The sequence below is a fragment of the Callorhinus ursinus genome, unplaced genomic scaffold (assembly GCF_003265705.2).
Source record: "Callorhinus ursinus isolate GAN/ISIS: 27379988/994484 unplaced genomic scaffold, GSC_fseal_2.0 scaffold49, whole genome shotgun sequence".
NCBI classification, from domain to species: Eukaryota; Metazoa; Chordata; class Mammalia; order Carnivora; family Otariidae; genus Callorhinus; species Callorhinus ursinus.
This window is the reverse complement of record NW_027397111.1, coordinates 3,989,452-4,005,631: the sequence shown is the minus strand read 5'-3', so window position 1 is coordinate 4,005,631 and position 16,180 is coordinate 3,989,452. Positions and strand designations below refer to the sequence as shown.

The window sequence follows — 16,180 nt, the reverse complement described above, 5'->3', positions numbered from 1 at the left end:
ACCTGAGCCAAAGGCAGTCGCTTAACCAACTGAGCCACCCAGGCGCCCGAGTTCAAGTTTATACAGGAAGTAAGATTGTCATGAGTGGCTCTACTATTGTGTGAGCAATCCTTTAATTACCTTGATTTCCCTATGCTTTTTTTTTTTAAAGATTTTATTTATTTGAGAGAGAGAAAGAGAGAGAGTACATGAGAGAGGGGAAGGTCAGAGGGAGAAGCAGACTCCCCGCTGAGCGGGGAGCCTGATGTGGGACTCGATCCTGGGACTCCAGGATCATGACCTGAGCTGAAGGCAGTTGTTTAACCAACTGAGCCACCCAGGTGCCCCTTCCCTATGCTTTAATTCAGCTTGATCCTGAGCTTGGTGTTCTTTGTTCAGGGGGTTGGGATATCTCTTGCCTCCATATAAGTCCTTTCCTACGCTTGCTTTGCTTGGCTTGCTATTTCTTCTGCTATGGCTTCTCTGTCAGTTTAGTCTTGGCTGTTTCTTCTAGAAATACTTTCCTTCTTTCCTTCCTTCCTTCCCTACTTTCTGCTTGTTAATGGGTCTATTTCTTATCTTCAGATTGTTCTGAATTAATTATTTTTATCATTATGAAAAATTTGGACATAAAACACATGTATCTACTTCCTAGCATAAAGAAAATGTAAATACAATTGAAGTTGAAAGCTCTTCTCTGATTGTATTGCACTCCCTCTCAAACATCTATTAATATTATTGTGTGTGTGCGTTTCTAAACAATAAAGAGCATTGTTTTGAATGCGTTTGAGCATTGAAGAGCGACATACTGCATGAATCCTTCTGCATCTTGTTTTTTTTCCATTCATCATGGTTCTTTTGTTTATTTGTTCTCTTAGTATACTATCTTTTCTGCTGTTTTAGTAGAATTTGGACAGGGAGGATAAGTCAACCCATGTATTCCTTTCTGTGACTTTTTTAAAAGGGAGATTTAAGCACCTTTTGGATATATTGTCACTCCAGACATGGAAAAGAAAGGACTTGGTGTTACCTCTTCTTGTTCCAACTGGTGATGATGGGTGAATATGATACGTCACCATGTTATATGAGCTAGGCAATTGAGTCTTGCTGCTGACCTCTATTTGGTGTTATAAATCCTTTTGGAGACAGAGAAATAGGATTCATTTGTGTGTAGGGTTTAACAGAGGTTTAAATGAAGATTTGGGTTCTTATTGCTGGAAGGAATTTTTAGAGGTCATTTAGTACAAACTATACTAAAGAAGCCAGAGGTGGTGAGTGATTTGTCTGAGGTGATCCAGGGGGAAAACACAGGGATCAGAAGGCAACTTTGCAGTTCGTTGTTCTTTTCATCTTACTACAGTGGACCAAAGGTTAAAGTCCCCTTTTGTTAACATTCGACTTTAAGTTTGCCTATCCTTTAAAATATTTATTTCGATACCAAGAGATTTTTAGTACATAAGAATTAACATAAATCTTTGAACTGATGTTTATTTGCTGTGTTTTCCTTAGGATCAGAATGGTTTCAATCCCAGAATACTATGAAGGCAAGAATGTCCTCCTCACTGGAGCTACCGGTTTCCTAGGGAAGGTACTTCTGGAAAAGTTGCTGAGGTCTTGTCCTAAGGTGAATTCAGTGTATGTTTTGGTGAGGCACAAAGCTGGACAGACACCCCAGGAGCGAGTAGAAGAAGTTATTAGTGGCAAGGTAAGTGGGGGGAAAATGATCATTTGGAGGAAAGAAAAGAGTGTGTGTTTGTATGTATAACTATTGTAATCATCAACAGCTCAGTTTATTTCTTCGGTGTCCTGAAAAAAATTAGTGAAAAAAAAAATCCTACAGGATGGCAATAAACTCGATATGACTTGTGCTTAGAAGGAGAAAAAAAGCTTTCCTCTGTGATGGGCAAAATTCTATAACAAGTTCTAAAATACCTATATGTTAGATATTTACTGTGTTTTTAGAATATTTGAGACCTATTGTAATTACTAGGTATTTTAGATAGTATTCAGGATAATAAGTAATTAAGAGGTAGTTCTACCTAGTACCTATTATGCTGTGAAACACTGTCCTTTGATAACAGTTAAAAATTTGTAAGCACTGATTGCTCCCCACAACAGTGTTAGGAAGTAGCAAAGTCACATATTCCCATTTGACAAATAAGAACATGATGACAGAGGGGTCATTTAGAATGCAAGAATAGGTCATGCATTTTGAAGCTTTAGAAAAATATATTGATAAGAAAAAATGGAAATGAGCTGGAGTAAAATTATCTCACAATCGTAAGCTTTGAATTCTCTCAGATTGAATGAATTTATCTGACAGTCATTGGCAGTAAGTTTAGTATAGTAGCTATGTAATTTTTTAGTTATTAGGTAGTGTCTAGTACCTTTTAATCACTTGTAATTAGTATGTTTTAATCTCCCTCCCAACGACTCCCTCCTCTAGTAAGAGGTTATTTATTGTTACTCATTTTTTATATTTCAGAAAACATTTACTGTGCATACTCAGTGCTGGGCACTTGACTGATGTAGGGGGTTGAATTCAGGGATAAATAAGATAGAATCCTTGCCTTAATGGGCTAGAGAGTTTTTAAGAGGGAAAAGGGAAGAAAGAAGGAGTATAGAAGTGTCAAGAGAGACTGGATAGGAGCAATTACTGATGTTAAAGTCTTGGCTGGAATTGAGAGCCTGAGTAAAATGTCAAAGATTTGGGCATCTCCTATGGGGTCTCCAGGGCAGTGGGTCTAAAAACTTTTCCTCCACAATAAGTCTAATATGTAAAGAAAAAGAATGCCTTACACTTAAAGCCTGAAATTTTATTGAACTTTTGTAATTTAGCCTAATTATAAATTATATGGAGTTTAGATGCCAGAAGCTCCTCCCTCCTGGCCCCACCTCCCAGTTGTGACAACCCAAAATGTCTCCAGACATCACCAGATGTTCCCTTGGGGGTGAAATTTCCCCAAGGTGAGAACCACTGATAAACGTCTCCAGGAAAAGAAACTCCATTAATATGGTGGCGGATTGAACTAAAATAATTGACCACGAAATAAATTCTGGAAAGGGAATAAAGCATATCAAAGAGGCCATTAGTGAACATAATAAAGTAGGAACTGGTGGGGTGCCCATGGATTAAAAGCACTGGAAGAGAGGTAGTGTTGAATAAAGAGATGGTGGCTAGAGAAGGGAAGAGTATCAGGTCTGAGATGTAACTTGCAAAGCAGCATGACCCTCTCTTGGTGGTGGGAGATACCTGATATGAAGGGGAGTTAAAGGTTATTGGCAGTGTGGGAGAATGAAAAGTGTGAGTTCAAGGTATTAAAAGTACTTTTCTGGTCATTCCTCAGGTTGCTTTTTTTTCCTGCCCACCCTTTAAACGTTGACATTCTTCAGAGTTCTGTCCTAGGCCTTGATCTCTTCTTACTAGATCCCAGGGTGATGACTCAGCACCCTCTGTTTTATGTGAGACAAATGGTTGTATTTTGATAGATTTGGAAAAAGCTTCATCTAGTCTGGACCAAGGGTGCTCATCACTGCTGCTACCTGGGTGATCTTCTCTTCCCAGGGCTCTCTGTATGTAGTTAGTAAAATTTGTATGGGTAGTCTGGCTCTTCTCTTCCCTGAACTTCAGGCCCGCAGATCCAGTTACCTCTACCAGATGTGTGTTCTCGGTGTCCCACAGGCCCTTTACACCCAACATTCAAAAAACTGAACTTGTGTCTCCGTAACTGTACTTTGTTCTCTTCCCAGGTTTTCCACCTAATGAGTTTATTCACTTAACAAATGTTTATCATGTCTACATCTTGCCGGGCACTCAGCTGTTTAGGACCTGTGTGCTTATGAGCAAAATAGATGTGGTCCCTGTCCTTGTGGAGTTCACATTTCCTTATCCCTCCTATTCAATCATTGGCCAAGTCTTACTGAATTATTTTAACTCCCCAAATGTTAACGCACTCTCAGTTCTAGGTGGTTATACATGCGGCTTTCTCTGCCTGGGACACTGTCGTTCTATTTTATAATTTCTGGTCCTTCCCCAGCTGGGTTAGTTGTTTCTCCTGTACAGTCTCATAGCGCTGTAATATTACCCCCATTTTATTACCTTTAATATAGTATTTTAATTGTGTTTACTTATCTGGCTTTTCCTATCATATTCTAAATAGCTTTCGGGAAAGATTGTTGCTTTGTTTTCTCAGTGTCTAGAAGGTGCCTGGCTCATCTGAAATGCTTAGTAGATATTTAATAATTAATATAAGAACACATTAATATTGAAATCACTAGGTAACAGCAATGGAAGGGAACACTGTTATATCCATTTAGGAAGTGAAAGCGAGCATTATGTAAGGTGTATAGATTTTCTTCCCAGATTGAGAATCTCTGCTTAAACTACAAGTATGGATTTAAATGAAGTGGAGAGTCAAAGTGTAATAGAGCAGTGTTCTGGAGATAGCATCAGTATTTCTTTATAAAATCGGGGATGAAAAATTAAATTTGACTCACAATCGAATGTGCCTTTACGCTGTAATCACCTTGGGATCTAACTGATTCTTTAGTTAATTTATTTCTTCCAGGATACTTAAGGAATATTGAATTTTAGGGTTAGAATCCTGTGTATATGATATTTCTCGTTTGTCCAGATTCTGATCTGCGTATTTGCTTACCAACTTTTTTTCCCTTCAACATATTTTTTTCCCTTTAAAAATTTTGTAGGTTTTACAGATTTAATATAGACCATGAATAATGGTATTTTACTTTAATCTGTAACAGAATAAAACCAAAATAAAATGAAGTGATAAATTAAGATCTGGATTTTAGAAATCTGAATGATCATTTTAAAACATTGTCCTGATGTCTATACTGCTTAAGTCTATTCTGAGGGACGGTGCAATACAATCTAGTCAGCAAAGGCATGGGCAATTCAAATTTTAACTCTGCAAACTACCAGCTCTGTGTCCTTGTCAAGTTACTTAACCTCTGTGTCTCAGATTTCTCATCTGTAGAATGGGGATAATAAGTGGGTGTCACAGGGTGTTTTCTGTACAGAATGATAGCAGTTAAGAATAGCAATTTTAGGATTAACATAGTTGAAGTTTTCGGAATAGTGATCCTTGGTGGGGTGCTAATGGGTTTTAGAAAGTTGAAAAATACTGGGATGGGAGGGATGGGGTGGCTGGGTGATGGACACTGGGGAGGGTATGTACTATGGTGAGTGCTGTGAATTGTGTAAGACTGATGAATCACAGACCTGTGCCCCTGAAACAAATAATACTTTATATGTTAATTAAAAAAAAAAGAAAGTTGAAAAATAACTGCTCTAACATATTTTATCCCCTTGGATAGCTCTTTGACAGATTAAGAGATGAAAATCCAGATTTTAGAGAGAAAGTTATAGCAATCAACAGTGAACTCACCCAACCAAAACTGGCTCTTAGTGAAGAAGATGAAGAGATCATCATAGATTCTATCAATATTATATTCCACTGTGCAGCTACAGTGAGGTTTAATGAAAATTTAAGGTAAGTAAAGGTATTTATATGATATTTGAACTTCAGCATAGTTTAAAAATTTGAATTCTTTTTAGTCAAATTGTTTTGAAAGTGATTTGAAACGGTTTGCCCTATGTTAATTGTAGCTTTCAGTGTCTTAAAGAGTGTTAAGAGAATTTTCCTCTTCTTGTTAGCAGTTTAGAAACATTGGACAGCTAATCTGTATATTAGAAGAAGTTGCCTTGAATTTAACTGTAAGGCAGGGAAGTATAGAGTAGAAGAAAGAGAAATTTACCTTCAGTAAGTGTGTCAGTCCTAACAGCTAATAGGGTTTGTTTCCTCTTCCCTCCATTCTTTCAGAAGCCTATATCTCAATGGCTTTATTTTTCTACTCTGCACATATCCATCTGAAAATTAGAAAAAAAAAATTGAACTCAGGTTTTGCAGAGTAAGATAAAATGGCTTATAAATTTAAGTTATACCTTCTTTTTGTTTTAAAACTTGGTAGCAGTATTAGGGACAGGCAATAGTGGATATAAGTTTAATTAGAAAAATAATTTGAAAAAAAGAAAAATAATTTGGACTTCTGTCAAATGCCTGTTTCAAGAAAAAAATAACATTTTAAATGTTTACTATTTTTAAAAAAATCTCACAAATATGCATTTCAAATAATGGTGCTTAATTCAGAGGATTCTTTTTGATGATACGTTCAAAAATAGTTTTTTAATGTTAATCTAATTGTATAGTCTTATGCCAGTTAAAATGGTGCAGACTTTTGTAGGTTTTACAATTACTTGAAGCCCTTCTTAAAATGTTTTTCAGTTAAATTTTGTTTATAAAGGGTTTTGAGATCATTTCCCATAAAGTCTTTAATATAGAAGTATAAATCTTAATTGACATTATATAATGTGTGACAGTTCAGCACCAAAGCATTACAATAAGTTTTGCCTATATTCCAGGTGAGAACACTGTGATAGTCACTTACATTTCTTTAATAGTACTTTATAGTTTTCAGGGTAAATTTTCTCATTCATTATTTTATTCCATGCTAATGTTAACCACTGTACTATTGTGGGCAAGTCCATTTTATACTTGAGGAACCTGAGGCAGCACTGTGTGCTGGACAGGACATGAGCTTTGGAATTACATACCTTAGCTCTAACTTTGACTTTATCATTTATTATCTGGTGATAATGATTTATTTTTTAGTTGTTTCTATACAGCCATTATGTGTTCATGATTGAAAAGTGACAAAAGAATCTTAGTAGAGCTATAGTAGAATTTCACTTTCATAAAAGGTGTGTGTACATATATATGTATTTATATATATCTTTTGATACTTGGCACTTATTATCTTTGGATAGTGTGATAACAGGCAGGTTTTTAGTATTAAATAGTGATCTAACAGATATTTCTCCCCATAGTTCTAGCTTTCATTGTTTTTCATAACCAAAAGGAAATTCACACAGCCTTATGAAACTGTTTTCGAGAAAAAAAGGTATATATTTACCGGATAATTGTGGTATAGTCCTCATTAACTCAAAGGGGAAGTTAGATGCTTTTAAAGGGGAAATTGCTTTGCAAACAGACATTAATTAGGGTGAAACTCCTCAAAGTAACCTTTATGAGAATGACCAAAGTGCAGTCCTTTCAGGGAACCTTTTCTCTCTTTTCTCCTTGAGGTAAGCAAGTTTACCATTAATGAAAGGGAAATCTTTTCGCTATTCTTTCATCTTTTACTAGCGATCTCATAGTGCAAGGAAGATATATAGATGAATAATAAAATTTATTGCCTTGTCAAGGCATCTGTATTTACTGACCTAACCTGAGTCAATTACATTGAAATTATTGTTTCCTGTGAAGCAGTTTCAATGTATATTAATGTGTAAGTGGTGATATTGCAACATTAGATTTGGGCCGGAGATTCTAAAATAGTGTAGGTTGGCATGTAATAACTGCTTAAAAAACACTCTTTATAATCATTTTTAACTTTAACTGCCACAAATAAAAAATGGCACAAAGACTTTCTTGCCAGGGCAAAAAAATAATCCAGATTTTACTCCCAGCATTATACCCGATATTTTGTAAGAAACCAAGAAAAATTGCACACAGATCCTATCTATAGCAAAGCCCTTATAGTCTAACAAGGGAGATAGATTTGCTTAAATAACCGTAAAGTAGGACAGAAAGTAAGGAGTCACTAAAGAGCGTACATTAAGTGCTGTGAGAATTGAGAGGTGGTAGAGCTCATTTATTTTCAGATATGATGGTTTATGAATCTTGGGGTGGGAAAAAATGGGTATCAAGATTAGGAATTGTAAAGAAATACTGACAAAAGATGAGGGGAGAGTGACATTGAGGATAATGAAGGGAATTTCTTAAATATTAGATCCTGGGGTCTGTTGTTCCTAAGGTAATAAAGAAAGAAAGTGAAGATAGGACAGTGGGGTTGAAAGTAAAGGAGTGTCAAGAAACTAGAGACCATGATGAGGACAGAAAACAGGCTTACAAGGGGAATTGGAGGGGCAGATGGTGTGGTCTGGGGGAAATTCTTAGTATGAGATGTCAGAGATGCAGCAATTTGAATGTGAGAATATGTGAATATGAACATATGAATATGGGAGTAGGTGTTTTGAAAGGAGTGGAAGTAAAAAGATGGATGATGAGAAAGGATTAAGAAGCTATTGAGTCTAAGGGCACCAACTCTTCCACTTCAGAATGCATTATGAATCTTAGGAATTCCTGGAAAATGTGTTAAAAAATGTAGAATTTTAGACTCTACCTGCAAAATTCAGACTCTGGTTTGGGGTAATACCCAGGAATCTTTATCTGTAGCGAGACCCCTGAGTATGATTTTAAATTATAAATGTCTGGGTCCCCGACCTTAAGATTGATTAATTGGTCCCTAGACATCTGTGTTTGTGTCTTCATTGAATTAAAAAAAAAAAAACCAGCAAGCAATAGTGATGAGATCTCATGTAGGAAGTATTTTCTCAGAAATGGGGAAGGGGAGAGAGATATCATAATGGCCTGCGGAAGTTATTTAAAATATAGTTTTCCAGGGGCACCTGGCTGGCTCAATTGGTAGAGCGTGTGACTCTTGATCTTGAGGGTAGACATTACATAAAAATATAAAATCTTTAAATATAAATATATATACATAATATATAAAACTATATAAATAAATAAATATATATATGTTACACATATATAGTTTTCCAGGCTTCGATTCAGACATTACAAAGTGCCTGAGGATGAGGTCCAACAGTCTACACTTTTAATAAGCTCTCAGGTATCTGTCATGCCAAGCATGAGCTCTCTGGTTTAAGGTCTTAGAAGTATTATCAACACAGATTTTGAACAATCCAGCATATCTGTACAAGACAGATGAACAAGATTTATTAGGCAGTTCAAGTTGAGTTTTATTTTTTTTTTTGAAGTGGCTTCTATGTCTACATTAATGATGGACCATAATTAACAAAAGATGTGTTCATTTTGCCCCCTCCTCTAAAAGCTAATGTTATTTAAGATGCGTTTTGGCTCCGTATAATCAAACCATGAAAATATTATTATTATTTTTTGCTTTCTAGTGATCTAACATGTCAGGGTCTCAGCCAGAATTTCAATGGAGTAGAAATTGTATGGTGGTAAAATAGAGTGAGATTATTAGCCTTGCAGAGATACTGAGAGTTACTTATGTAAGTATATAAGGTGCCTTCAGGTTTGGGCTCTCAGGTACAGGGGTAGTAGACAAGGTACCAGGAGTGTTCTCTCTGAAGTTATTCCTTATTTTCAGTGACCCAGAAATTCTGTCACCATCCTCAGGAACCTGTAACAGAATATCCTTTGTGTACTGCTCCCAAAACCTTACTCTCCCTTGCTTCATTGTTTTACAAATGCAAAAGAAAATAGCATATTGCCTTACAGTCTAGTGGACTGTATCCTCTCTGTGAAATGTCTTTTTTGCTGGATTTCCCTTTGAGCAGATTTTCCCCCTCAGTTGAGATAAGGAAGAAAAAAGATACACTCGTGATTGTAAGACCTCAAACCAATTACTTCATTAAAAAAAAAAATTCCTTCTAGTATGTTTTCATGAACCCTCGGATACTATTAAATTAAAAGAAAAAATAATGCACAGGATTTTTTTCTCTCATGAATTATTTTTTGTTCTTGGTGACCCAGAACTTGTTGTCCTGTCCTCAGGAACCTGTAACAGAATATTTTCTGTATACTTCTCCCAAAACAGTACCCTCCCCATCCCTGTTGTTTTGCAAATGCGAATAGATATCAAAGCACTGCTTTATAGTCAAGTGGACCAGATTCTATCAGTGACATATCCTAGCCTTTTAAAAGATTAATTGGATTTTTTTCTTCTTAAATACTGAAAAATGTAAGAATTTTGGAAAGTACCTAAAACTACTGTGATTTTTTAAAACATTCCCTTGTGGTCTTTGGACATACATTGTTTTATGTAAAAATGTAAACAGAATTTCTGATTTTACTTAGGGAAACAATTTCCACATTTCTAATTTTTTTCATAGTTAAAATTTTTGTGATGTGATGGTGATACACCATAATTTATGTATAATGTTCACTAGGTATAGCAAATTTAGGGAATTTTCATTTTTTTCTTTGAAAAATTACAGTTAGAACAAGTTTTTCCTTTGAGTTAATTTCAATAGGTTAACTAGATTAGTAATTACATAATTTCTGTACTTCCTGGTACTTTGTCTTAATCTCTTTTGAATCCGTTATATCATTGTAGTCACCAACAGTGTATTACTTTGCCAGTTTTATCACAGTATTACTGGTGTTGAGTATATCAACTTTTTTTGTTCAAATAACAAGTAAAAACTACCCACCATCTCATTACCTTTAGTAATATTTATTGAATGCCTGTTTTAGTGCCTTTTTAGGAATGAATAATGCTAAATACTTGCAAGCTCTTTATTTCATTTAATTTTATACAAATCCTAGTAGGTAGACTGTATTATAGTTCCCATTTACAGGTGAGGAAATTGAGGCCTGAGTGCGTGACTAACTATGCAAGGTCACTGAGTGCTAGCTGGTAGGTAGGCTAAGTCAGAATTTGAACCCAGGTCTTACCCCCAGAGTCTTGTTCTTAATCCTGCTTTACTTTATAATGTGTGTATTTTAAAAATATTCATGCAGATTTCCCATGTTTTCACAGTTGTTGTATAATTATTTTAAATGACTATTCTTTCATTGTGATAAAATACCTGCTTTGTTAAAGTTTATTCATTTCATTCATAGTGAATATTTAGGCTCTCTGGGCTTTTGCTATTACTAGGTAAGGCTTTATTGATTATTTTTCTGCATATATTTGCATTTGTGAAATTATTTACCTTGGATAAATTTCAAGGAGAGAATAATATATAGATCATTTTTGAGACTTGCATATGCCTCTTGTGGCAAAATGTACCCGTTTTATTATAAAACCCCTTTAAGTTTTGTAAGCTAGTCTTTAAAAAAGTGTCTGGATTAATTGCTACACAGAGAAATAAACATATTCTTACTTGATTTTATGTTAATATAACTTAATGTTTCTGAGTTTTCTTTGACTGTTTTACCCTTATTGGTGACTCTGCCTTAGCATTTTAAAGTTACTTAACCATTCTGATTACTTCTTTGTAATTCCATATCATGAAACAGTATACTTTTAAAAATCAAGGTGCAAGAGAAGTCTAACATGACTTCAAAATGTATGTATAAAAGCCAAAGACCGAAGCTATCTGTGTTTATTTCTGGGTAATTTAAAATTTTTAATTTTTTTTTTTAATCCTAGTGTGAGGCTTCTTTTATAATCAGAAAATCTTTCTTTTTAAATGCAACTGATACAATGGATGTACTTTATATTGAAATAAGATATACAAGATCAGACCTAAGGGACCAGTTGTAAAGAAACAAAAATCTCTGTCTCTCTAATGGAAATAAAAATATTTTAGCAGGTAAAATAAGTGACTTTCTAATTTTTCACTGGGAAAGCTTTCCAATTTTTCATGGTCACTTTTTCTTTTATAGAGATGCTGTTCAGTTAAATGTGATTGCTACACGCCAGCTTATTCTCCTTGCACAACAAATGAAGAACCTGGAAGTATTCATGCATGTATCAACAGCATATGCCTACTGCAATCGAAAGCATATTGATGAAGTAGTCTACCCACCTCCTGTGGATCCCAAGAAGCTGATTGATTCTTTAGAGTATGTTTGTTTTAGATTTATACACATTGGATTTGATCCCAAAACTCTGGACCCAGGGTTATCTATTTATGTGTATCTCTTGGTCTAATTTCAGTTTCTCTCTCTCTCTCTCTTTTCACCTACACATATGTATACATTTATCTCTTCCTTACTCAACCAGTTATTGCATATCTTACTGTGTTCTTATTGTGTAGATTTATATCTGAATGACGGTTGGTGAAGTCAAGGAGGATCTTTCACATTTGACCAGGTGTGAGGGTTGGAGGAAGGTCTCTGAACAGCTCATCCATGATATTAGGGCCTCTGTTTTCCAGGGAGTTAATCTAGCAACTATGAGAAGTGCTTGATACTCATGGAGACTAATGACTTGCCTATTCAATAGCAGGGTTCTAATTGATTAAAAAATTATCCTTTTTCCCCCCAAATGGAGTATATCTGTATAGAGAGGCCTTAAATTATTAGAGGATCAGTCTCATTCCTTTAAATGATACTCCTAGTGTTATTGTTTATTATCTTTCTGAGGACTAGGATCCTGTCACCAATTATTATTTGAGAAATATTTGTGAGTATTTGATGGATATGGCATAAGTGAAGTCGGCAGGGTCAAGATTTCATTTGCGGGGCGCCTGGGTGGCTCAGTCGTTAAGCGTCTGCCTTCGGCTCAGGTCATGATCCCAGCGTCCTGGGATGGAGCCCCACGTCGGGCTCCCTGCTCAGCGGGAAGCCTGCTTCTCCCTCTCCCACTCCCCCTGCTTGTGTTCCCTCTCTCGCTGTCTCTCTGTCAAATAAATGAATAAAATCTTTAAAAAAAAAAAAAAAAAGATTTCATTTGCTTCAGGCTGTACTTTCTCATCAAGTGAAACAAACAGAATCAGAGCAAAAACAAAAAGAAGGGTCTTTTCTTCTTTAATGGGTAGAATTATAGAAAATTCCCATGTCCATCATATCTGAACATTTGTTAATCCTCCGATATTAGCCCTGTGGACTTTTTCCTAATTTATTCTTCTCTGTTTCCCTTAGGTTTCCTTTCTTCCCAGAGATCCTATCCACTTTCAGCTCTGTTTACTGTCCCCTGCTTTCTCAAATTATTTTTTCCTAAGGGTGCTAGAGAGCGTTCATTGTTTCTCCAAGTTTCCTGCCTATAAGCATATATAAATCTTTTTCTTTATGGCTTTCCTGCTGATGAGTATGAGGAAGCAGACAGATTATAAGAAGATAAATAAGAATGGGAGTTTACCAAGACATTATAATTCCCTGTTTCTGTTTTTTGACTGCATTTCTTAGATGGTCCCAAATATTTACCTCCTTGTCCCCATAGGTCAGTAGTTAGAAGTGTTTAATATCTCTGGGAAAAGTTGAATGCAGAAGCTAATGAAGCTTTTTACTTTTTCTCTTTTTAGCAGTTGGTATATCCAAACATCTAAGTTGCTGAGAAAGCACTCGTAACCTTCTAATTCTGTATCTCTTTTCTTTGCTTACAAAGAAATCAGCTAACAGATAATTTTAGGGTAACTCGTAGATTGGCTCTGTAAACTCACTCCCAGTGATGAGGCTTTCTGGCTAACATCTCCTTGGTTTAGCCAGTTCATAGTTTTTGCTGTTGTTTTAATGTAGCAACTGTTCCATTTTTCAAGACTCATCTCCACTATGGAATTTTTCCTAAGTTGAGTAGCAACCTCCCTTCAGTTTTGTTAGATTCTTTTTTTTTCCATGCACAAAAAGTACTTCTACGTGCAAAAGAAAACTTACCTTGATAATCTCTGTTTTATGCTTCCTCATCAGTTAGTATGGGCATCTTTAGAGTATGCCATTATACTGAGTAGATAAGTCTGTATAACATCATAGATAGTAAGGAAGAGTATCTGAGAACAGGTACATAACATAGTGGAATTGGAAATGTAGAATTGGAAAGACCATGGATATCACCTAGTATATCACCCTCCTTTTACAGATGATCAGAGACATATTCGTTAATCCCCCAATATTAGCCCTGTGGACTTTTTCCTACTTTATTCTTCTCTGTTTCCCTTTTCTTCAGAGACACTGAGAGAATTGGAGGAATTTTGTGACTTCATAGTAGGTTGCTAATTGAATTTTTATAGCATGGTTCAGTTTATTTTTATCATTTACCTTAGTATTTGTTAGTCTTGCTAGTGAGATCATAACAGTTTTTAGTGCTTTACATGAACTACTTAGATCCCTAGACCTTTTATATTAATTGTAAATGTATGTTCATTGCAAATGTTTGTAATTAACATATGGCGCTGTTATGGTGGTAATATACAAGTCTGTAATTCCTAATCTGAAATCCTTGGGGCTAGATATATTTTGGAATTTCTTTGGACGTCAGAAAGGAAATATCTATGTACTCTGTAATATGAAGTAATTTCACCTAGATCCAGGATAGCACCCCTGATCAAACACATATGAAGTGTGTGAATATTTACCTTAAGTGGTCTTTTTTAAAAGGCCATAAATCAGTTCAGATCAGTTATTGCCGTCTACCATATTATTTATGAAAGAACTCTTGGCTTTCAGACCTTTTGGGATATAGAAATTGTATATAAGAGATGTGGACTTGTAGTTGATGTTTAATGAAAGTAAGATTCACTTTTTTTTTTTTTTTAGTAAAAGTCAAATCATTTGAGTCAGAGCAACAGATATGTTTGAATATGCAAAGTTACTGAAAATACTTTTGCATGCAATTTCTTTGCTAACCAGGTGGATGGATGATGGCCTAGTAAATGATATCACACCGAAGTTGATAGGAGACAGACCTAATACATACATATACACAAAAGCATTGGCAGAATATGTTGTACAACAAGAAGGAGCAAAGCTAAATGTGGCAATTGTAAGGCCATCGATTGTTGGTGCCAGTTGGAAAGAACCTTTTCCAGTAAGTTGTGAGAAATCTTTGTAAATAATGGAATTAAGAATTTTAAGTCTCGCCTTTGTATAAAAAGAGTTGGCAGTTGTTTGATACAAGAGCAGGTGTTATTTACTGTACATGGCTTACTATGGCAAAATTGTTCTCATTCATAGAAAGAGATACTTTTGTTGGTACTTTTTTGTAATGTAATGCTGCGTATATAGAAATGCAGATAAACATTTTCCAAATCTTAACTGAAAGTTAAATTCAGTCAAAGGCTGCGATGTTGTCTGGAGTCAAAGTAGACATCGCGTTACACGTTTTCTTTGTGACTGACAAGATATTGGACTCTGACACATCAGCATTTGCTGACTTTTAAAATTATTTACTGATTAGTTTCCCTTGTGGAGGTGAAAGAAATAGAGCTAAGAATATTCAGGATCTTATTTTATTTCATTTGCTTTTTTGTTCCAAAAAGAGGCAAGCCTTCCAAGGGGTAAACTCTTCCTTGTATAGATCACAAGCTAAGAAAGGCATAAGAGATTTCTATGATAATTTGCTATAGAAAAGCAGGCCATTATGGTATTTTTGAATCCCTGGAACAAGGGAAAACAGATATAAACTAACATGAATTGACTTACAAAAAACCTAGGTCTCTATTATGATAGTAAGTGGTATCTCTTGTTGCTTTGACAAATGTTGTCTTTTCTTCTGTTTTATGCAATTATATTGAGGAGTTCCCATTTCCCCCTAATCTCAGGATGCTGCTTCAGTAAATAGCACAAAATCAAACTTGAGCAGGTTTAATTTAGCTAAAATATTTGACAGGTATAAACTCCTTTTTAGTGATTTCTCTTTGTAGAGAGTTAATGGAAGAGTAGGTAACCCTTTGAAAATGACTTAATTTCACCGTTTGCAATATCAGGAGAAGACTGCTTCTGTTACAGAAGGAGAGAAGTATTCTGGTCTGAATCTTGTCTTTTTTAGTTTTTAGAAGAAAACTGCTAAGTATATATATGGGGTTGTAGATTTCAAATCTCTAGTTTTATAATATTTCTAAGCTCCCCCTATTTTTAATTTTTTATTAGGGATGGATTGATAACTTTAATGGACCAAGTGGTCTCTTTATTGCGGTAAGTAAACCTTTTGACTTATTTAACATTCTGCATATTTTTCTGTTTTCAGGATATCTTTATATGTATATGTGTATGTGTGTATATATATGCACTCTGGCTTATATATCTTAAGGTGTTGTTTTTAATTTCAACAAAGGCAGGGAAAGGAATTCTTCGAACAATGCGTGCCTCCAACAGTGCCCTTGCAGATCTTGTTCCTGTAGATGTAGTTGTCAACACGAGTCTTGCGGCAGCGTGGTATTCCGGAGTTAATAGGTATATGAGGTGACAATGTCGCTTGTTAAATAAATAGTAACTGTGAAGGGAAAACAGAGCTAATGGCTGATGTTAATTAATCCCTCAGTACTGATAATTTCCATACCAATATATACAGGTATTATCACTTCCAATTGCAAGAATTGATTTAATCATAGGTAATATAGCAAGTAGTCCCATCAGTTGTAATTAAGAATTGACATTAATTTTCATATATTATCTACAGGACGGAC

General features: G+C 35.3%; 1 protein-coding gene across 2 annotated transcripts in view; it reads left to right on the top strand.

Annotated features, from left to right (window-relative positions):
- The window catches only part of FAR1 (fatty acyl-CoA reductase 1), a 68,294-nt gene that overhangs the window by 31,509 nt on the left and 20,605 nt on the right, over positions 1 to 16,180 (top strand). For both annotated transcript variants that reach the window (XM_073882887.1, XM_025894138.2), the window contains exons 2-7: positions 1,489 to 1,684; positions 5,317 to 5,492; positions 11,505 to 11,684; positions 14,406 to 14,583; positions 15,645 to 15,689; positions 15,829 to 15,947. In XM_073882887.1, the coding sequence (XP_073738988.1) occupies positions 1,496 to 1,684; positions 5,317 to 5,492; positions 11,505 to 11,684; positions 14,406 to 14,583; positions 15,645 to 15,689; positions 15,829 to 15,947 (887 nt within the window). In that variant the 5' untranslated portion in view covers positions 1,489 to 1,495. The remainder of the gene's footprint in view (positions 1 to 1,488; positions 1,685 to 5,316; positions 5,493 to 11,504; positions 11,685 to 14,405; positions 14,584 to 15,644; positions 15,690 to 15,828; positions 15,948 to 16,180) is intronic.